The sequence below is a fragment of the Heterocephalus glaber genome, unplaced genomic scaffold (assembly GCF_053883595.1).
Source record: "Heterocephalus glaber isolate CG9 unplaced genomic scaffold, H.glaber_assembly_v1.0 deba00001620, whole genome shotgun sequence".
NCBI lineage: Eukaryota > Metazoa > Chordata > Mammalia > Rodentia > Bathyergidae > Heterocephalus > Heterocephalus glaber.
Window position 1 is genome coordinate 173,880 of NW_028258388.1, and position 19,061 is coordinate 192,940.

General features: G+C 45.6%; 1 protein-coding gene across 1 annotated transcript in view; it reads right to left on the reverse strand.

Annotated features, from left to right (window-relative positions):
• LOC147822415 (uncharacterized) overlaps positions 1 to 5,998 on the reverse strand; it is an 87,815-nt gene extending 81,817 nt beyond the window's left edge. Inside the window, exon 1 of the mRNA XM_087196843.1 lies at positions 5,582 to 5,998. Coding sequence (XP_087052969.1) covers positions 5,582 to 5,998 — 417 coding nt within the window. The remainder of the gene's footprint in view (positions 1 to 5,581) is intronic.
• Between the last annotated feature and the right edge of the window lie 13,063 nt (positions 5,999 to 19,061).

Sequence of the window (19,061 nt, forward strand, 5' to 3'; positions counted from 1 at the left end):
ATGCCAATAAGATGGAAAACACAGAAGAAATGGACAGATTCCTAGATACACATGAATTACCAAAGTTGAACGAAGAAGACCTAAAAATTCTAAACAACCCAATATCAACCAATAAAATTGGAAATGTAATTAAAAACTTATCAACTAAGAAAAGCCCGGGTCCTGATGGCTTCACTGCTGAATTCTACAAGACATTTTGAGAGGAACTACTGCCACTACTGTTTAAACTCTTTAGTGAAATTGAAAGGGAAGCAATACTCCCCAATTCATTCCTGGATGCAAGCATCACCTTGGTCCACAAAGCAAAGACCCAACTGAAAAGAATTATAGGCCAATCTCACTAATGAACATAGATGCAAAAATGCTTCATAAGATACTGCCAAATAGAATGCAGAAGATCATCAAGAAGATCATACACCCTGACCAAGTGGGATTCATCCCAGGGATGCAGGAATGATTCATCACATGCAAATCAACCCATGTAATACACTATATCAATACAGCCAAGGACAAAAACCATGTGATTATCTCCATAGATGCAGAAAAAGCATTTGACAAAATCCAACATGCATTTATGATAAAAACCCTACAAAAAAATTGGAATAGATGGTCTCTACCTCAAACTGATAAAAGCCATCCATGAAAAACCAACAGCCATTGTCATACTAAATGGTCAGAAACTGAAATCCTTCACACTAAAATCAGGAACAGGAACAAGACAAGGATGTCCAGTATCACCACTCTTGTTCAATGTAGTTTTGGAAAATTAGCCACAGCAATTAGACAAAAGAAAGAAATAAAAGGAATAAAGATAGGAAATGAAGAAGTCAAATTGTCATTATTTGCAGATGACATGATACTCTCTATAGAAGACCCCAAGAACTCCACCAAAAGTCTTCTAGACTTAAAAACCAAATTCAGTCAAGTAGCTGGTTACAAGGTCAACACACAAAAATCAATAGCTTTCCTCTACACCAATGACAGACTCACTGAGAGAGAAATAGGGCAAATAATTCCTTTCACAATAGCATCCAAAAAACTGAAATACAAATGAATCATTCTAATGAAAGAAATCAAAGACCTCTTCTCTGAAAACTATAGCACTCTGAAAAGAGAGATTGAAGATGATATCAGAAAACGGACAGACATCCCCTGCTCCTGGGTAGGAAGGATTAATAGAGTGAAAAAGGCCATACTTCCAAAACTGCTATATAGATTCAATGCAATTCCAATTGAGATCCCAGCAGCATACTTCACAGACCTTGAGAAAACAATCCAAAAATTCATTTGGAACAAGAAGAGCCCCAGAATAGCAAAAGCAATTCTACGTGACAGAGACATGGCAGGGGATATCACTATCCCCAACTTGAAACTATAGTACAAAGCTACTGTGATAAAAACAGCATGGTACTGACAAAGAAACAGCCTTGAGGACCAGGGGAACAGATTAGAAGATGCAGAAACAACGCCAGACACACTCAGCCATCTCATCTTCGATAAAGGAGCCAAACACCCTCACTGGAGGAAAGATAGCCTCTTTAATAAATGGTGCTTTAAAAATTGGGCTTCAACTTGCCAAAGATTAAAACTAGACCTGTATCTCTCACCATGCACTAAACTAAAATCAAAATGGATTAAAGATCTAAATATTAAAAGAGAAATCCTGAACCAGTTGGAACAGAAGTTAGGTAGAACCCTTGAAGACATTGGTGTAGGAAAAGATCTTATGAACAAAACTTCAGTTGCCTGTGAACTAGCACAAACAATCAACAAGTGGGATCTCTTCTTATTAAAAAGCTTCTGCACAGCAAGAGAATCCACCAGCAGTGTGAAGAGACAACCCACAATGTGGGAAAAAATCTTCACCTGCTCTTCCTCAGACAAAGGTCTACTATCTCAAAACTATAAAGAACTTAAAAAGATCAGACCTCCCAAATTTGAAGACCCAATCCAAAAATGGGCATCTGAAATGAACAGACATTTCTCAGACAAAGAAGTAGAAATAGCAAATAATTACATGAAAAAATGTTCAACATCATTGGTCATTCGAGAGATGCAAATGAAAACAAGGCTGAGATTTCACCTCACTGCAGAAAGAACGGCTGCTATCATGAAATCAACGAATAACAAATGCTGGTGGGGCTGTGGGAAAAGAGGAACCCTGCTCCACTGCTGGTGGGAGTGTAGACTGGTGCAACCACTGTGGAAATCAGTATGGAGATACCTCAAAGAACTAGGACTGGAAGTCCCATTTGACCCAGCTATTCCCTTGCTGGGGATCTTCCCCAAAGAATTAAAAGAATCATACCACCGTGATATATGTGCACCCATGTTCATAGCACCACAATTCGTAATAGCTAAAACTTGGAAGCAACCCAAATGCCCATCAGCTGGAAACTGGATTTAAAAAAATGTCATTTCTTTATAAAATAAGAGTACTACTCAGCCATAAAAAATGAGAAATTAGAGACATTTATAGCTAAACGGATGCACATTGAGGTGATTCTCTTAAGTGAAATAAATAGGACACACATGTATAAATACTGAATAGTTTCTCTAGTGTGAGAAACTGAAAGTATAAATAATGACTAAAATGTATAATATATAATGTGAAATAGGAAGAAAAGGGGCAAAGGGGAAGGGGAAGTGGGAGGGGTAGGTGAAAGGAAAGAAGGGAGTGGAATTAATATGAGAAAATGAAAAAATGGAAACAAAATCTTTGTAAATAGGGAGGAATGGAGGGGTTGAAGGGAGGGCTGGGCAAGGGTGAAAAATAAGAATGAAGAGAGATTATGTAAAGGTGTAAATTTCCAATGATGAATGTCATTATATTGTATACCTAAAATGTACCAATGATAAGAATGAATAATCGAGAATGCAAAATAGGAAGAAAAGGTCCAAAGGGGTAGGGGTAGTGGGAGGGGCAGCGGAAAGGAAAGAAGGGAAAGGAAAAATGCTGAGAAATGGATAAAATGGAAATAAAGTCTTTGTAAATAGGGAAGGGTGGAGAGGGTGAAGGGAGGGCTAGGAATGGGGAAAAAATAAGAACCAAGATGCATCATGTAAAGGTACAATTCCCAATGAAAAATGTAAATGTATTGTGTACCTACAATGTACCAATAAAAGAATTTAAGAAAAAAAAAAAGATAACTACACCAACAAATGCTATCAGCATAGAGTGATTATCAGAATTTTTTTTTTTGTACCCAGAATCAAATTCAAGGCTTTACACTTGCCAGGAAGGTGCTGTGCCACTGAGCTACATCACTAGTCCAATTATCAGAATTTTAAAGACGAGGACAGCACTTCATGAGTTTGTTCTAGAAGCAGATGACCAAGATGGAAAACTTGCTCTGACACTTGCTAAAATAACCTTGTAAAAAATTACTTAAGTTGAGATTCATTGTTTCTTTTTCTGTAAAATAGGGGGAAAATAATGATACTCCCTCCCTATGGCTATTGTAAAGATTAAGTGAGTTAATCCACAGTGTAGAAAGGTTTAGAAGAGTAACTGGCTCACAGTAATTGCTTGCTAAATAATAGCTATTTTTATTGTGTCCCTGAGCAAAAGCAGAGTTGCTACTTTAATTTACAAAGAAACATAATTAAGCCTTTAAAGGTGGGAAAAATCACAAATGAAGCACTATTTTTCAGAACCTGAGACCCCTATCACCTGTATTCAAACCTCATTATGTTTTCCCTACATTATTACTATAGCTTCTAGCTAGTATTCTAGTCTTACCACTTGAAAACATTCTACACGGACATTAAGCCCGAGTGATCCTTTATAGTTCAGATCTATTTAATTTCTTCCTTTAGACTCCTCCAGAATCCTCTCACTCCCACCACTGTGACACATTTAATGTTTCATAACAGGAACACATTCAATCCACTCCTCCCAACGCCTACCCCACACAGGTACATGCATTCATCTGAACCCTTCTTACCTGTTCCTCGGGCCAATCTTAGACTTCACAGCCTACCCAGGAAATCTCTGATCCTTTCAAGCCCTGGCTACATGGACCTTCACATGTGCTCTGTGGCACACTGTGAGTAGTTACATCACTGCCATATTGTCTACCATAAAAATAATAACTTTACTTTTCCAGCAAAACTCAACAAACCTCCCAGTGGGGCAAAAGAATAGAGTAGATTATAAATAACTATAAGAATTTATTTGGAAAAAAATGAAATTGAATGATCACTTGAGTATTTTAAAAAGAAGTATGTAGCTGTCAATAATAGCATATTCAATATTCGTGTTTTAAAATAATCTACTGAATCGTGTTACAGTATGAGCGTAGTATTGATATGAAACAAATCTGATCAGTAAAGCAGTACAAGCCCAGTGTTCCAAGCCACTTTTCTACCAGGCTCCCACTTGATCACTAGGATGGAATCTCTGATTGTGGGGTTGATATTCTGAGGAAACCTGAGCTTCATGTGTCAAAGCAGCTCAGTATTTGGCTAATTGGTTTTTTGCCCAAAAGGTACTCTGGACATTTCTTTGCCTGATAAACTACTCGTCTAAAGATCAGCTCAAATGGCTCTTACCTAGCCATATCTCAGAGAAAATCTTACTCCCTCTTATCTACCTTTATTCAGTCTCTTGTTAAAATTAGTCCATAATTGTATTCTCCAAAACAATTGCCACTAAACAATAGCCATATGTGGCTGTATGAATTTAAATTAACATTAAGTTTTAATTGCTGAATCAGAATATCCACATTAGAAACGGTCAATAATCACATGTGACTAGTGGCTACTATATCAGGCAATGAAGAAGCTTTTATATCAATTTAAAAAAAAAAATAAAGGTTTTGATACACTTTTATTTTTTCTTTTGTAGCAAAAGTTTAGGAAAATGGAAATTACATATATAAAATTTTAAGTGATAAGAGAAATAAGAATCTCAACTAAATGCCTTTTTTTTTGAAAACATGGAAAAGCAAATTCTTCCTCTTAAAACTACCTGTCTTAACTAGAACTCCGGAAATTCCTGAGCCACTTGTGGCTAACAATCAGAAGGGAGAAAAGTTCGATGACCTTGTAAATTAGGGACTAAAAGAACTGTAATGGTGACAGACCACACAGCCTCAATGGAATTACAGGAAAACACTTGTCTGGAAATTGTTTTTTTTGAGGGGGAAAGGGGATTGGAAAACTACCAGGATGTAGGGGGAGAGGAGGGAGGATAAGGAGGGAAGGATGCAAATGACAAGACAGTGAACAGGACCCAGCCAAGGCAAAATACAATCTCCTCTGCCCCAACTGTCGCTTTGCATTGGTGCCAGATCAACGTTCCAGAGTTGGATGAATGGGAAGCCTTGTTCTGTACACCTTGTGGTGGGTGGATTTCACCAGGCTGCAGCCTCCACATAGCTTTTCTTTGCTGCACTGCAGAGGCGCCATCTTCTCAGGCTTAATCTTCACCCTACTCAATCCTTTTATCTGCACCCTAAAAAAAAGGACTTTGCGCACCCTCCCCAACATCCTTCGTCCCCTGGGGTACTAAACCAGAGTTCCCAGCGCTACCAGGGAGGAGGCCGGGCCTTTATCAGGCAACCATCTCCTTTGATACCCTGGAGGGGACAGCCTGCGCCTCCCCCCACTGTCTCTGCCCTTTCCAGGCGCACACCCCAGTCCGCGTTTTCCTCCCCAAGGTCTTCTCAGCCAGCACAGAATTAGCTGGCCCAGGTGGTGGCCTGAGGGTAGGGCTCAGAGGGAGGGGCCCCGAGGCCGTGCCACAGAGCCCGGGCAGTGCCCTAGCCCCCTCCCCAGCAGACAGGCTGGGAGCCTCGGTGGCGGTGGGGTACAGGCCCGGGCGGCTCAGCCACCGCACCCTGGACTGCGAGGGCCAGGGCGGGGTGTCTCGGCTTTCGTTCGGGGACTCCCCCCACCCCCGCCTCCCGGAGCAGCTCAAGGTGCGAACAAATGCCCGGGGACATCCAGGCTGCGGGAAGGCGCTAGGTGGCCGCGAGTCTCCGACCCCTCCCATCTCTCTCCACTTACACAAAAGGGAGATGCGGAAATGTACAAAGTTTGCCTGAGGAAGGCGGTGGGCCACCCCGGCGCAGGCTCCAGTGAGGGCTGCACGCCGGCTGCCGCTACCACGGCCGCGGGGAGTAGAGCTGAGGTTCGGGCAAGAGGGGAAGGGGGTGAGCGGGAAGGTGAAGCAGGGTGGAGAAGGTGAGCAGAAGTGAGGAGATCCCCCTCCCCCCAGCTCCTAGAGCCATCCGGACTCTTCCCCCCCCCCCCCCGGGGAAGGGCAGCGGTTTAAGGCCCGGGACTGGAACCGGGGACGCTGCGCTTTTGGTTTTCTACACGTGCTCCCTTCCCTTCTCCCTCTGATCCCCGACCGCCCCCAATCTGGATGTCTCTCTCCTCCCCGGGCCCCGCTCCCGAAGTAGGGGCTGAGTCGGGGTCTGCGCACAGGCTCGCCATCTGTCTCCTTGCCCCGGGATGGCGGGGCCGGCGGGGCCGGGATCCCCGGGCCTCACCCACTGCCTCTCGGCAGCCGAGGCGCACGCCCCCAGGGCAGGGCTGGGCCGGTGGCCGGGATGCGCAGGGCGCCCGCAGACATGGTCGGAGGGGCGCAGAGTCCCAGAGATTAAACACTGGAGGGATCAGCTCCCCCATCGTGCCCGACTCCCCCACTTCCGAGGCGCGGCACCCACCTCCAGCGCCCGAGCCGTCCAGGTGGTCAGTAGGAGCAGTGCCAAGCTGGGCAGCATTGCTACCCTTGCGTGGGGCACCGAGTGCGCCGGCTGCTGTGTGAACGCCATCTGCCGCGCCCTTGCTCTGCCCAAGATGCCGCCGCCGCGGCCGCCGCTGCCGTCTCAGGGGGTCCTGCGCTCGCCCTGCTCCGGGTGCTGTTGCCTACTGCTGCCAAGGAAACTGATTGTTTCTGTAGCTTTTTTTTTTTTTTTTTGTACCAGGGATCGAACTCGGGACTTTGAGCTTGCAAAGCAGGTGCTGGAACCACTGAGCTAAAGCCCTGGCTATATCAATTTTTATTGGAAAGTATTGGCTTATATCTTCTATTGAATACATTGTCATGTAATAGGCACTGAATAGCCTACAACTAAATAGATACTGAATGAGTTAATATGTTTCTTATAGTCCTCACATCTGTTAGAGTTATGGAAGGAAATATGCTCCAAGTCAGTTGTTTCAGTGAAGACAGTTTAAATGAAGGATCTAATTTTGGAATATTGCACAGTGCAGGGAATAAGTATGAGAGTTAAGGCACACAGGAAGTAGCAATAATGAAAAGTTAAAGAACAAGGATGGAGGAAGCAGTGTTGCCCAGAACCCATTGAGAGCTAAAGTCTTAAAGAACCAGAGGATAGAAGAAACAGTAGTCATGGAGGTACATAGCCACTACCAAAAGCTAGATGCTCAAACAGGGACACTGAGAGAGGACAAAAAATACAACTTTGACCGCTCTGATGTCCTGTCAATGACTTCATTTACTGAACCTCACTTGAAGCCAGCCAATAAGGGAGAAGTTCATTGATACCAGCTTTCCAAGGCAGAGACCAAGGAAAAGAAATGTACAAAATGATTCTTTCGAGTAGAACAACTGTATTGACCACTGTATCACTTCCTTTATTTATGTTCATCTTTTATTTACCCTCTAGACTGGGTTCATGTTAGTGCAGGGACTATGCCCGACTTGTATAAAATAGTAGCTTATGATGATACAGTGATATTCAAAATGTCTGTTATAGAAATCAAGTCATTTAAATCCTTTCAGTGATAAGGGAGTGTCTTCATGAGTCAGGGTCACTATATGTGCAGACTTCTTGTCTTCATATTATTATAGTACATACATGACTGTCAAATCTTGGATTTGACAAAATGAAAATATTCCTTCCATATGACTTAACTATTGAAGCCATGCTTTCAAGTTTTGATGTAATTGTCAACATATCCTCTGTCAGACATAGCAAATATGCCTTTTTCATTTTCCTTGACATACATCTTATCCTGATAATACAAATAGCTGACAACTGGTCCCCAACAGGAAAGTGTGATCAAATACTCAATAAAAGTGTGGGACTGTGTGATTCAAAAGTTAATGATTCCCCTAGATTCTGTTGTAAATTTGATGGTTGGAGTGTGCTTGCCTCGGGACAATGGACAATCAGTAATAGGGCGAGGTTACTCAGCCATCTGTTTGCCCTAAATCCAAATGTCCCGGGGCCAGTATCTATAGGACAATCTGTAAACAGGGTGGTCTTAACTGTCAGTCAGGATGTCTGCTGAACATCAACATGTGACAATGAGCCACTAACCTTTGTTCTTTTTTTTTTTCTGTGAATCCACATGTTAACCCCCCCCCCCTTAACCCCCTGTAAAACAACCTCGGACTCTGAGCCAGGTGCCTCTCTGAGCTATTTTGCTTCGGGAGTGCCGTCTGGCCAGACTAATAAAGGTCTGTTTTCCAACATGGCCGGTGTGTTCCTTCCCGGGTGGTCCTCGCTGTAGCTAGCTCCTTGGAGCGTTTGGTAAGGCCTTGGTCTTACATTCTGAAGGCACTGCTGGGATCATCGGGTGTGCTCCACTTCAGCTCCTTGGAGCATTTGGTAAGGCCCTTGGCCTTGCATTCTGGAGGCACCGCTGGGATCCCTGGGTGTGCTTCACTATAGTCAGCTCCTTGGAGCATTTGGTAAGGCCCTCGGTCTTACAAAAGTACCACTTTCTTGAACAACAAGGCATCATCTGCTATCAGATCTCCTGGAAGAATTTCTGAGAAAATTGAATCAAAAAGGAGCACCAAAATGGCCTACAAACACCATAACAGATGACCCAACTGACAAACTGGGATGGGCAGGTCATGTTTCATGGAGCAATAGGAACATATTCTGTTGGGAGCAATGCTACATAATTCTAGGGAAAAATCATTTGAGTAGGCCTAGTTCTCCTGCCTACAGACCAGCTACCACATTCCAGACATAATTGCATTTTGGCCTCAGGTCACAATTGAGACCTCACTGATCCCCGGATGCTGTAATGCTCCAGGACAAGACCACACCTGCCGGAGATGTCATAGAGGAACCAATCTTCATCTGCATAGCTCCTCATCCTTCTTAGATTTCCACTGCCCCCCAGTCTTTTTACACCTTGTTTATCCCAATGTAAAGTACTGAACTCTGCATTTTTCACTTGTTACATCTGTTTCCCCGTGTACTGAATAAAAAGTGCTGCAAGCTAGGGGGCTTTTGTCTTTGCTGCCCAGAGCAGCACTGATCAGACCCAAAGCTCAGCTTCTTCTCATTTGCCTACCTTTCCTGTAATTCACCATGTGCTGCTGTGGCTCGCAGGAGACTAGGACTTACTGCAGAGGTTCTAGTAACGTCCCCTTCCCCTGTTCCCTACATTTTGCACCCAACGTGGATGTAAATTGGATCCAGGGGTGAACTCACCTGTGAGACAAATTTGGAGTAAGAGAGACAACACACGGATCTCCCAGGATGATTTCCGGACTCGGACGAGGGATGCTGGTGGTAAGTGTGTGCAGCCAGGGGTAATTTTCTATCTTTGCTGAGTTATAACTATGGGTCAGTCTCTGTCAACAGAGCAGCATAACTTTGCCAAATTACTTAAGTCGCTGTTAAAGCAAGCTAGGTACCCAGTACCTAAGGATGCTGTGATAGATTTGTTAAAAGACATACAAATGTACGTCCCATCTTTTCCCCAGGAAGAGACAACTAACTTAATAGCATGGGAACATGTAGGTACCATTCTCCACGAGGCCCAGTGAAGGGGTGATCGTCCCTTCCCCCGAACTCTACCCACTTGGGCCTCAGTCCACTCTGCTCTCAAATTCTCTCAGTCAGCTCTGGAAACCTTGGCTGCCCCACCACCACCACCAACCCTTCTGTCCAGGTTTCCCCTTGTTTGGCTTCTTCCATTAGCTTTCATCTCACTGTGGCTTCTGCTCCACCACCACAGTGTGCTGAGGAAGACCCTAACTCTCTAGCCCCTCAGCCATCTCGCAAAGTTCTAGCTGCCCCCTTGTGAAGCCCACTTCTGGGGCCACTCCCTATCGCCGTACCCTGCAAAAGGCTGTGACATCAGGCAAGGCAGTGGGAGACATTTTGTGCTGTCCTGTCTCAGTTTTGCCTCATCCTGACAATGCAGAGGTGGACATGTACGTTCATGCCTTGTTTGATTTTAACATCCCAAAGGAGCTCAGGCAGAGTGTGCTAACCAATGGTGTCCAAAGCCCCCATATAGTGGGTTTGTTGGACAATGTACTTCAGACTTATTCTCTGGTTCCTCATGATGTTTTTCACCTTGCAAAAACGTGCCTATCCCCTTCTCAGTATCTCCACTTTGAGGTGGAACTGCGTTCTTTAATCAGGGAACAGGCTCATAAAAATGCTCAGGGAGATGCTCAGTCAAGAGAAGTTACTATCGACATGTTATCAGGCCCAGGTGACTTTTCAGATTTAAGCAGGCAAGCCTGTTGCCCAGCATTATTCTTTCACCAGCTAGAGGACCTCCTGCGGAGGGCTTGGGCTTCTGTGCCAGTTGAGGGTGCACCCACAAAATCTTTTACTCAAATCATGCAAGGGCCTGTGGAAACTTACAAAAAATTTGTAACAAGATTACAACAAATTGTTAGGAGACCACTTCAGTTTTATTTTCTGTTTGTCAATCTGCCATGTGTGAAGTGAAATTCCATAAAATTATTCATATTCTGTTATCACACTGAAGTTACTTTTGTATAATTTTAAAAGACTTAAGTTCTGTTCCCCATCAATTTTGGTTTGTGTAATAGCTCACAATTCCCATTACATAACCAGTTCCTAGTGCAACTCTATGACAAACTATAATAACATGAGTAATTAAATTTTATTAGGAAAGATAGAAATCTCACTGATGATGCTAAGAATGGGTCTGATTTGATAACCACAAACCTAAAGGCCAGTTAATTAGCAGGACATTCTATTCAAGTTCTATGGGAAAGAATCGAGACATCTTGTCCCAGAACTCAATGTTCTGCAGAGTTTAGGGTGACAAAGTGATGTTTTCTGTCATTATTTTAATCAAATTATTCTATTTGTGTGTTATGTAACCTACTACTCTCTATTATCTGAAATGGTCCTTGTAGCACAAGGCATTTGAACTACTGGATTCCAGGACAGGTCCTCAAATTCAAATCCTGGTAGCTGGGGATTTAGCTCAGTGGTGCCACCGCCTGCCTGCCTCGTAAGTGCAAGGTCCTGAGTTTGATCCCCAGTACCAAAAAAAATAAGAAAGAAAAAGAAAACCATCTGTTCAAATCCTGGTTCTTCCACTTACTGCTATAGGCCACTGGATAACATTTTTACCTGCCTGAGCTTCACTTTCTTCATCAGCAAAATGGGAAAACAGTATTAGCTTTAAGTAATATGGCTTAGGTCTTATCTCAATAATTGCATACTGTAAGTGTTAGATTTTTTTGTTACTAATATTTTTATTCATAATTAATGGGGGAAAGCAAACAAAAAGACAATAGTTACTTTAACTAAAGTACTTCTGTCTCCTCATCCATTTTCATCCCATGGGATCTAGCAGATGTGCCCAAGGAAGCATTCCATAAACAAACAATGTGCATAAAATCATCTGTGCCTCTTCAAATTTGTGCAGATATTCAGTAGAGCTCTATTAAAATTTCAAGCATAAGTTCCTGCCAATTTTATGTTATCAAAGCAGGCTTGCTCATCTTAGTTAGAAGTTTCATAAAATGATCAATCATTTGGAGAAATAAAAGCAGAAAAAATGTTTAAAGATTGTTTAGAATGACTTTAAAAGTCATATTTTAGAGAACTCAAGGACTGTTATACATTATACTACATTATAAATTTAGATAAATGTCATAGTATTTAGCAGGACACAAAGCACTTTCGTATTTAGGTAAAGAAAGAGACAGAGTGAATGACAGCAGATCATCATAGGAATAGGTGAGCGACTTATCTGGGAGACAGGCTGTCTGGTGGAGGGGGGTAGTGAGGGGGACAGGAGACCCTATACAGACAGGGACCCTGTCCTGTTCATGGCTGGTTGAGGGCCTAGATCAGTGTCCAACACACAGAGGATGCTGCATGAATGAGTGGGTGGGTGAGGGGCTGGGATGTGGCAAGTGGTGCCTGCACCAGGTTGCAGGTTCATCTGTGCTAGTGGCCAGCTGGGCGTCCTCCACACAGCACAGTTCCCATATGGGCCTTCTCAGTCCCTAGGAGAATGTGTGCTGGCTATAAGGTTGTTTGCTCCTGACTCACAAGGTGAAAGGCAAGGGGTTTGCACCTTCTGTGGAGCAGGAGCTGAGTTGTGGGGGTGGACACAGTCCTCCTCTGGTTTCTGCTGTCACAGGAGCCACCAAACCATGAGACCAAAGGCAGGGTTCTGCTCAGTGTCTGCCCTTCCCTGTGGGAATGCTCCCCAGCCAGTCCTGGACACAAGCTCAGCCCACCTGAACAGGATGGAAGGAGACAGAAAGTGTAAGCAGATACTTAAGCATTTGTTTTTATTGAGGGAAAATTGGCACGAAATTCACCATCTAAAGTATTTTAAAGTGTACAGTTCAGTGACATTTAGTCCATCCACAATGCTGTGCAACCATCGCTGCCATCTAATTGGAGAACATTTTTACCACCCCCAGAGGACACCTGTGCCTGTTGACACCTTACTCTCCTCTCCCCGACCTGTGAGCCACTGATCTTCCCATTGTTTCTATGCAGCTGCCTGTTCTGCACAGTTCCCATAAATGGAATCATGTGACATGAGCCTTTTGTGCCTGACTTCCCTCACTCACCGTAATGTTTTCAAGGTTCATCCATGTTGTGGCGTGGGTTAGTCTCCTTCCTTTCTGTGTCTGAGTAATGTCCTAGGTGGTCCACATTTGTTCATCACAACTGATGGACATGAGGCTTGTTGTCATCTTTTGGCTGTGAGTCATGCTGCTGTGTCCAGGTTTGTCTGAGCTGTCTTCAGTGCTCAGCTGTCCTTGGCGTGAGGTGGCTGGGTGCTTCTTTTTCGGAGGAGAATCTGGCTTGCAGAAGGCAGGAAGCTCTGAGGCCATGGTGGAGGTTGCTTTCCATCTGACCCTTCTTCCCCTCACTCTGCAGCAAACCCTTGGGCCAGGCCCCTGTCTCTCTTGGAGAGCCACCCATCCTCACCCTCCCTCCTGCCTTCCCTGTGTGCTTTAGGACTTCTCCCCACTCTGGGCAAGCAGACAGCAGTCCAGTTTGTACCAGGCAGAGCCCTCACCCTCCTGGTCCTGGTCCATGGTTCTGATTCTCCTCTTGTGGGTCAAAGCGATGTTTCCCAGGAGGCTCTGCCTGCACAGAGCCCACAGCCCCCAGAAAGCATATGGGGCCTCTCGGAGGCTGCTCACTGTGCCTGGTCTATCCTCCTCCTGGGGGCTGTAATGCACACTCTGCTTGTGTCTCCCACATCTTCTGGCTCCAGGCTCCCTGTGTCAGAATTCTCTGCCCCAAGGACATATTTCTGAGCCACACAAGGTATGACCCAGGAAGGGAAGTCCAGAGAGGAGAGAGAACAAGCTGGGAGACAAGACTTTAGAAGCTTTAAGCCTAGGACAGGAAGGGGAGAGACTGAAATTGAATCTCAGGCCACCCAATCTCTGTCTGTGTTCTGGTCTTACTTGAGCTGGAGGCCCACTGGGGGCTGGAGTGACTCACCCCCTCCCGCCCACCCTGGTCTTAGAGATGCTTCACTGTTCCCGGCTCCTCTCTCTCATCAACACCATCTGGGTGGTGGCCAGGCTCACAGCTGTCCCCCTGGAGCTGGATCCCAGCGGTGTTGATCCCCTGGATCTGGCCCTGGCCCCAGGCTGATTGGTCTGAGGTCACCACCTCTCAGAGTCACAGCCTGACCCTGTTCCTGGTAGTGGCATTGACAGGAATCTCAGCTGTCTGTGCTGAGGTCTCTGGAGCTGCCCTGGCCCTGCCCTTCCTGAAGTCTGGTAGCCAGCTGTCCCCGGAAGCTGTGGGTGACTCTGCTTCCTCCAATATACCTCCTGTGGGCCCTGTGAGCTAGAGGGGTTTCTCAGGATTCTGGTGGGAGCACCTGAGCCCCATGTGGGCTGAGGGACAAGCTCAATCACCAAGGAAGTCCAGTCTCAGGGGCAGAGGCCATCACGGAGACACCTGTCCCCTTGGCAAAGGGACATGTGACAAACAGGTTGTCTGGGTGGCCCCCGTGTTCTGATTCTGAGGCTCTTTCTCTCTTGCCCTGTGAGGAGGGGTCAGGGTGGGAAAAGGAGAAGCTGTCCCTGGGCTTGGGAGCCTGTGAGGACGAGGGAGACATGTAGCCAGCCATGGGACAAGGCTGGATCCTGGGTGGGCAGAACTGCTGCAGGCCGACAGGAGACTGTGTCCAAGAATCACCCTAGAGGGCAACAGGCCACTTCCAGCTGCACTGCAGGGAGAGGACCCTGCAGCAGACAGCAAGGATTTCAGAGCCAGCACAGAGGATGTGGAGATGCCTTGCTGGCCCACTGGGTCCTATCCGGGAATGGCACACTGCACATGGGGGGTTGTGGCCCTGTGTGCCTCCCCGGGGCAGCCCTTCCAGAGCAGAGCCTGAGTGTGGTGATGAAGGCAGCCCTGGCAGCACTTCCTGCCCCAGCGACCTGCTCAGTGGGCCAGGCTGGCCTGCAGCAAGTCCAACTCCTTCTTCCCATCCTGCTGCTGGCCCACATGGTGCAGTCCCTAAAACAAACCCCAGCTCAGCAGCACCTGGAGCATAGGCACCAGGTGTGGGTGTCACTGGGTCCTGAGCACAGGACCCTGGCCCGAAGGGTGGGAGCTGTTGTGGGGGGTGGCATGGCCATGATGACTCTGCTCTTCTAACCCAGTGGGGGTGGGGGCTCCCCATGCCAAGACCCCAGAGACGACTCACTGTCTGCACCCAGCAGGGGAGGATGGCACACATGGGAGGGTGCACCTGAGAACACCCTGCCAGGGCCCTGTACAGAGAGAGGGGTTGTTTCAGCCACAAGAAACTCAAATGTCGCTGCTGTCCCCCAGGTGTTTGAGACTCCTGAAGAAGATCCATCTCAGTAGGACATAAGGACAGGGCCTTTCTTTGTGTAGCTCAGTGACTCTGATACATCTGCAAACACGTCAACTCTCATTACTTCTGAGGCAATTTCACTTTCCTGGGGGATTTCGGGGAAGGCACTCTTAGGTAGTCATTAGGGACATTTGTCTTGGTTTCTTCCCAGGAGTCCTTGCTGGCTTTCAGAGAGGGCGACTGCACGAGAGATAAGGAGGAGAGAGGAAGGGAAGGAGGGAAGGAAAAGACAGAAGGCAGTGAGGGAGGGAGGAAAGAAGGAAAGCAGGAAGGAAGGGAGGGGAGAAGGAAGGAAGGGAGGGAGGGAGAAGGAAGGTGAGAAAGGCAGGGAGAAAGTGAGTGAAGGAAGGAGAAGAGGAAGGAAGGAGAAGGATGGAGGAAGGAGGGGAAAAAGGAAAGAAGAAAGGAAGGAAAGAAGGAAGAGAGGAACGAAGGAAGTTTGGCCAGGTAAAAGCAGCTCCGGGGCGTGTGGTGGGTCACAGTTCTTGATCTACGAGGGGTCACCAGGGGACTCTGTCATGCTGGACAGACGCAAAGCCTTTTTTCTGCAATCCTGCCTTTTTCTGGGTCCAGGGAGGGTGCTGCACAAAGTGACAGTGGGTGGCAGTGACAGTGATGGGGATGGGGAGCAAGTCTTGCTCTTCCACCAGCCAATCAGTCAGAGCACTGACCTCCTCCCAGCACCTGGAGGGGACCCGCCGGCTGAAGGATGTGCACTGTCCCTGATGGGTCCTGCCTGGCCCCGCCCAGAGGAGGCTGGGCCTGCGGGACCCAGGGCCCAACTGTGACATCGGGCATCACCTCCAAATAACACAGAGGCTTTGTGTCTTCTTATGAAGGTTTGAAGTATAATTTTGGTAAAAGTAAACTTTTAGGACAGACTACAATTTTCCCCAAACCATTGCACTTTTAAACTTTTTCCCATATACTGGTAGCTTGCAAAAAAAAAAGAAAGAAAGAAAGAAAGAGAGAGAGAGAGAGAAAAGAAAAGAGAACAGTTAGTTTGAACACTCCTCAGCAATGACAGGTCCTGGCAAATTACAGTATTATATTAATCCATCATCAAGTATTCAAATATTCATATGACACCCACTGGATGCAAATATGAACAAGAAATACAGGTTATGCAAATTAGACATTTCAGTCCTTTAAAAATAATTTCCTCTCCATATCCTCCAGCATCCTCACCCTCACCTCAGAGGGGCAGCGGCCTCCCCTTGTGGACAGGGAGAGAGAAGGCTTCATGAGGAGACAGTCCTTTCCTCCTGTTTGAGAACAGGTCCCAGTGTCACTCTGTGGATTAGGGGTGGGAGGGGACTCAGACTCAGGTCCCGCCTCCTGGTGCCTCCTGCCTGCAAATGCACCAGCTCCAGTGCTTATGAACATCTCCAGCAAGGACGCAGGCACCACCCACAACTTCAGCCCTCTGAGCATGGAGCTGAGTCTTTGTTGCTCCCAAGAGTGGACTCAGCGTGTCCCTGTAAAAGGCACACTTGCTGGTTGGGAGTTTTCTTCTGATTCTGAGTGTCTTCTATTACAGTTTCAACCACCTTCCCTCTTAGCTCCCTGCATTTGCCCCATGAGTTCTGCCCTGCCTGATACCAGAAGGTGACTGCGTATGATCCCATGACCAACTGGCCCCCTGTGATCTTTGGAGGGCCTGTAGGTGACAGCACAGGGTGTGCTTGGGCTTGGCGGCAGCAGCCACACAGGGCAGGGGTAGAGGCAGCTGAGATGCATTCTGAGACTCCCTGTCCCTTGCTGTCCATCTGTGGGGATAGCATTGCATCTACTGTCCGCCGTGTGCTGGCTCCATTTTAGGGGCTGCAGAGACAGCAGGAAGTAGACACAACCAGAATCCACCGTCCTGGAACTCAGAACTCCTGGGCCCTTGGAGATGGCTATGGGCACACCAATAAATAAAGGGCACTCAGGAAGTGACTGGAGGCATAAAGCCAATAGGATGTGGTGATGGAGATGTTGGAATGAGGGGCAGAAAGGGTTGCTGTGTGTGGTGTCCTCAGTGCCTCCTGGTCACCTCTCTGCTCAAATGTCAACTCTCCCAGGCAGCTTCTGTGGCCTTCCCGACTGGATCATCGAACCTCATCCCTGCTATGAGTTCTTCTTATGAAAAGTGTCAATTTTCTCTTTTGCATCTAAGTGGCTTGCAATTGCAGGGCAGGGACGGTGGCTGTTGCACACACGTGTCTCAGTGTCAGGCAAATATCAGTGGACAGATAGGCTCAGCATCTCGTCTCAGTCTCTGCCTTTTTTTTTTTTTGGTACCAGGGATTGAACTCAGGACCTTGTGCTTGCAGGGCAGGCAGCAGCACCACTGAGCTAAATCCCCAGTCCCCCAGTCTGTCTTTTAATGGAGGAGAAGCTGTTAGGACTTAATGTGACAACTGGTCGAGAGGTGGTGAGGAGTAAGTTGAGGTGATGACCGGTGAGTCTGCAATGAGAATAGCTGCATTTTGAGAACTTGGGCTTTGGATTCTCAGTCCCTATGTTTAAATCCCGTATCTACTTCTTACTAGTGGCATCAACTCAGGCAAATTACTTAAACAGCTCAGTGTTTTCATCTATAAAATGAGGATTGGAATAGGCCTGGCCTGAGGAGGTTCTTATGTAAACAGAATAGGCTAACATAGTTCACACAGCACCTAGTGAATAGTATCTGCCCTTTAATCAATGTTTTTGCTTTTTTAGGTCTTTCCCCCAAAACTATTTTTGTTATATTGCTAATTTTGTCACTGCTTTGTCCTCATGTTTCAGACTCTATATATCTTATTTTATTATACTAGTTATTAACTTTAAGGAAAAATATATGGTTGAACTAGTGTTTCTCTGCTCAATTGAAAAATAAAACAGAACCCCAACGGCACAAGAAACAATCAACAAATGGGATCATATCAAATTAAAGAGCTTCTGCACAGCAAAGCCAACAAGCAATAGAGTGAAGGGACAAACTACAGAATGGGAAAAAAAATTTTCCAGCTGTTCCTTGGACAGAGAACCACCATCTAGAATATATAAAGAACTCAGAAATTTAGACTCCCCAAAATAAAAGGCCCAATCAAAAAATGGGCAACCAAAAAAATGAACAGACACTTTATCAGAAGAAGAAGTACAAAGAGTCAACAAATACATGAAAAAGTGGTCACCATTTTGGGCCATTAGAGAAATGCAGATTGAAACTACACTGAGCTACCATCTTACTCCTGACAAAATGGCTACTATCAAGAAATCAACTAATAACAAATGAGGATGTGGCGAAAAGGAACCCTTCTACACTGTTGGTGGAATGTAAACGAGTGCAACCACTACAGAAATCAGTGTGTAGATTCCTCAAAAAACTAAAAATAGAAATTCCATTTGATCCAGCTATTCCCCTTCTAGTTATTTTCCCCAGAGTTGAAGACATCACACCGCAGTGATATATGAACGCCCTTGTTTATAGCAACACAATTCATATTAACTAGATCCTGAAAACAGCATTATGTCCATCAGTAGATGAAAGGATAAGGAAAATGTGGTATTTACACACAATGGAATACTACTCTGCCATAAAGAAAGATATAGTTGAGGCATTTGTAGGAAAATGGATGCAACTTGAGAACATAATATTAAGTGAAATAAGTCAGACACACAAGATTAAATATCACATGGTTTTTCTCATAGGAGAAACTAAAATTACACACACACACACACACACACACACACACACATATATATATGACAGATAAATAGGAAGTTGGGAGGAGTTTAAATAATTTCTCAAATTACCTATCCCATTGTTTCAAAAACTATTTAATACATATAAATTTGTTTTATTTATACTGATTGTTTCTCTTAGTTCACTGTAAAGAAAGATTTGTGCTGGTATCTGTTTGTTCCTTTTATGTAAGAGAGAGTTTTGTTTCTATGTCCTGTACTCTGAGTAACTACTTTGAAGATAATGATACATG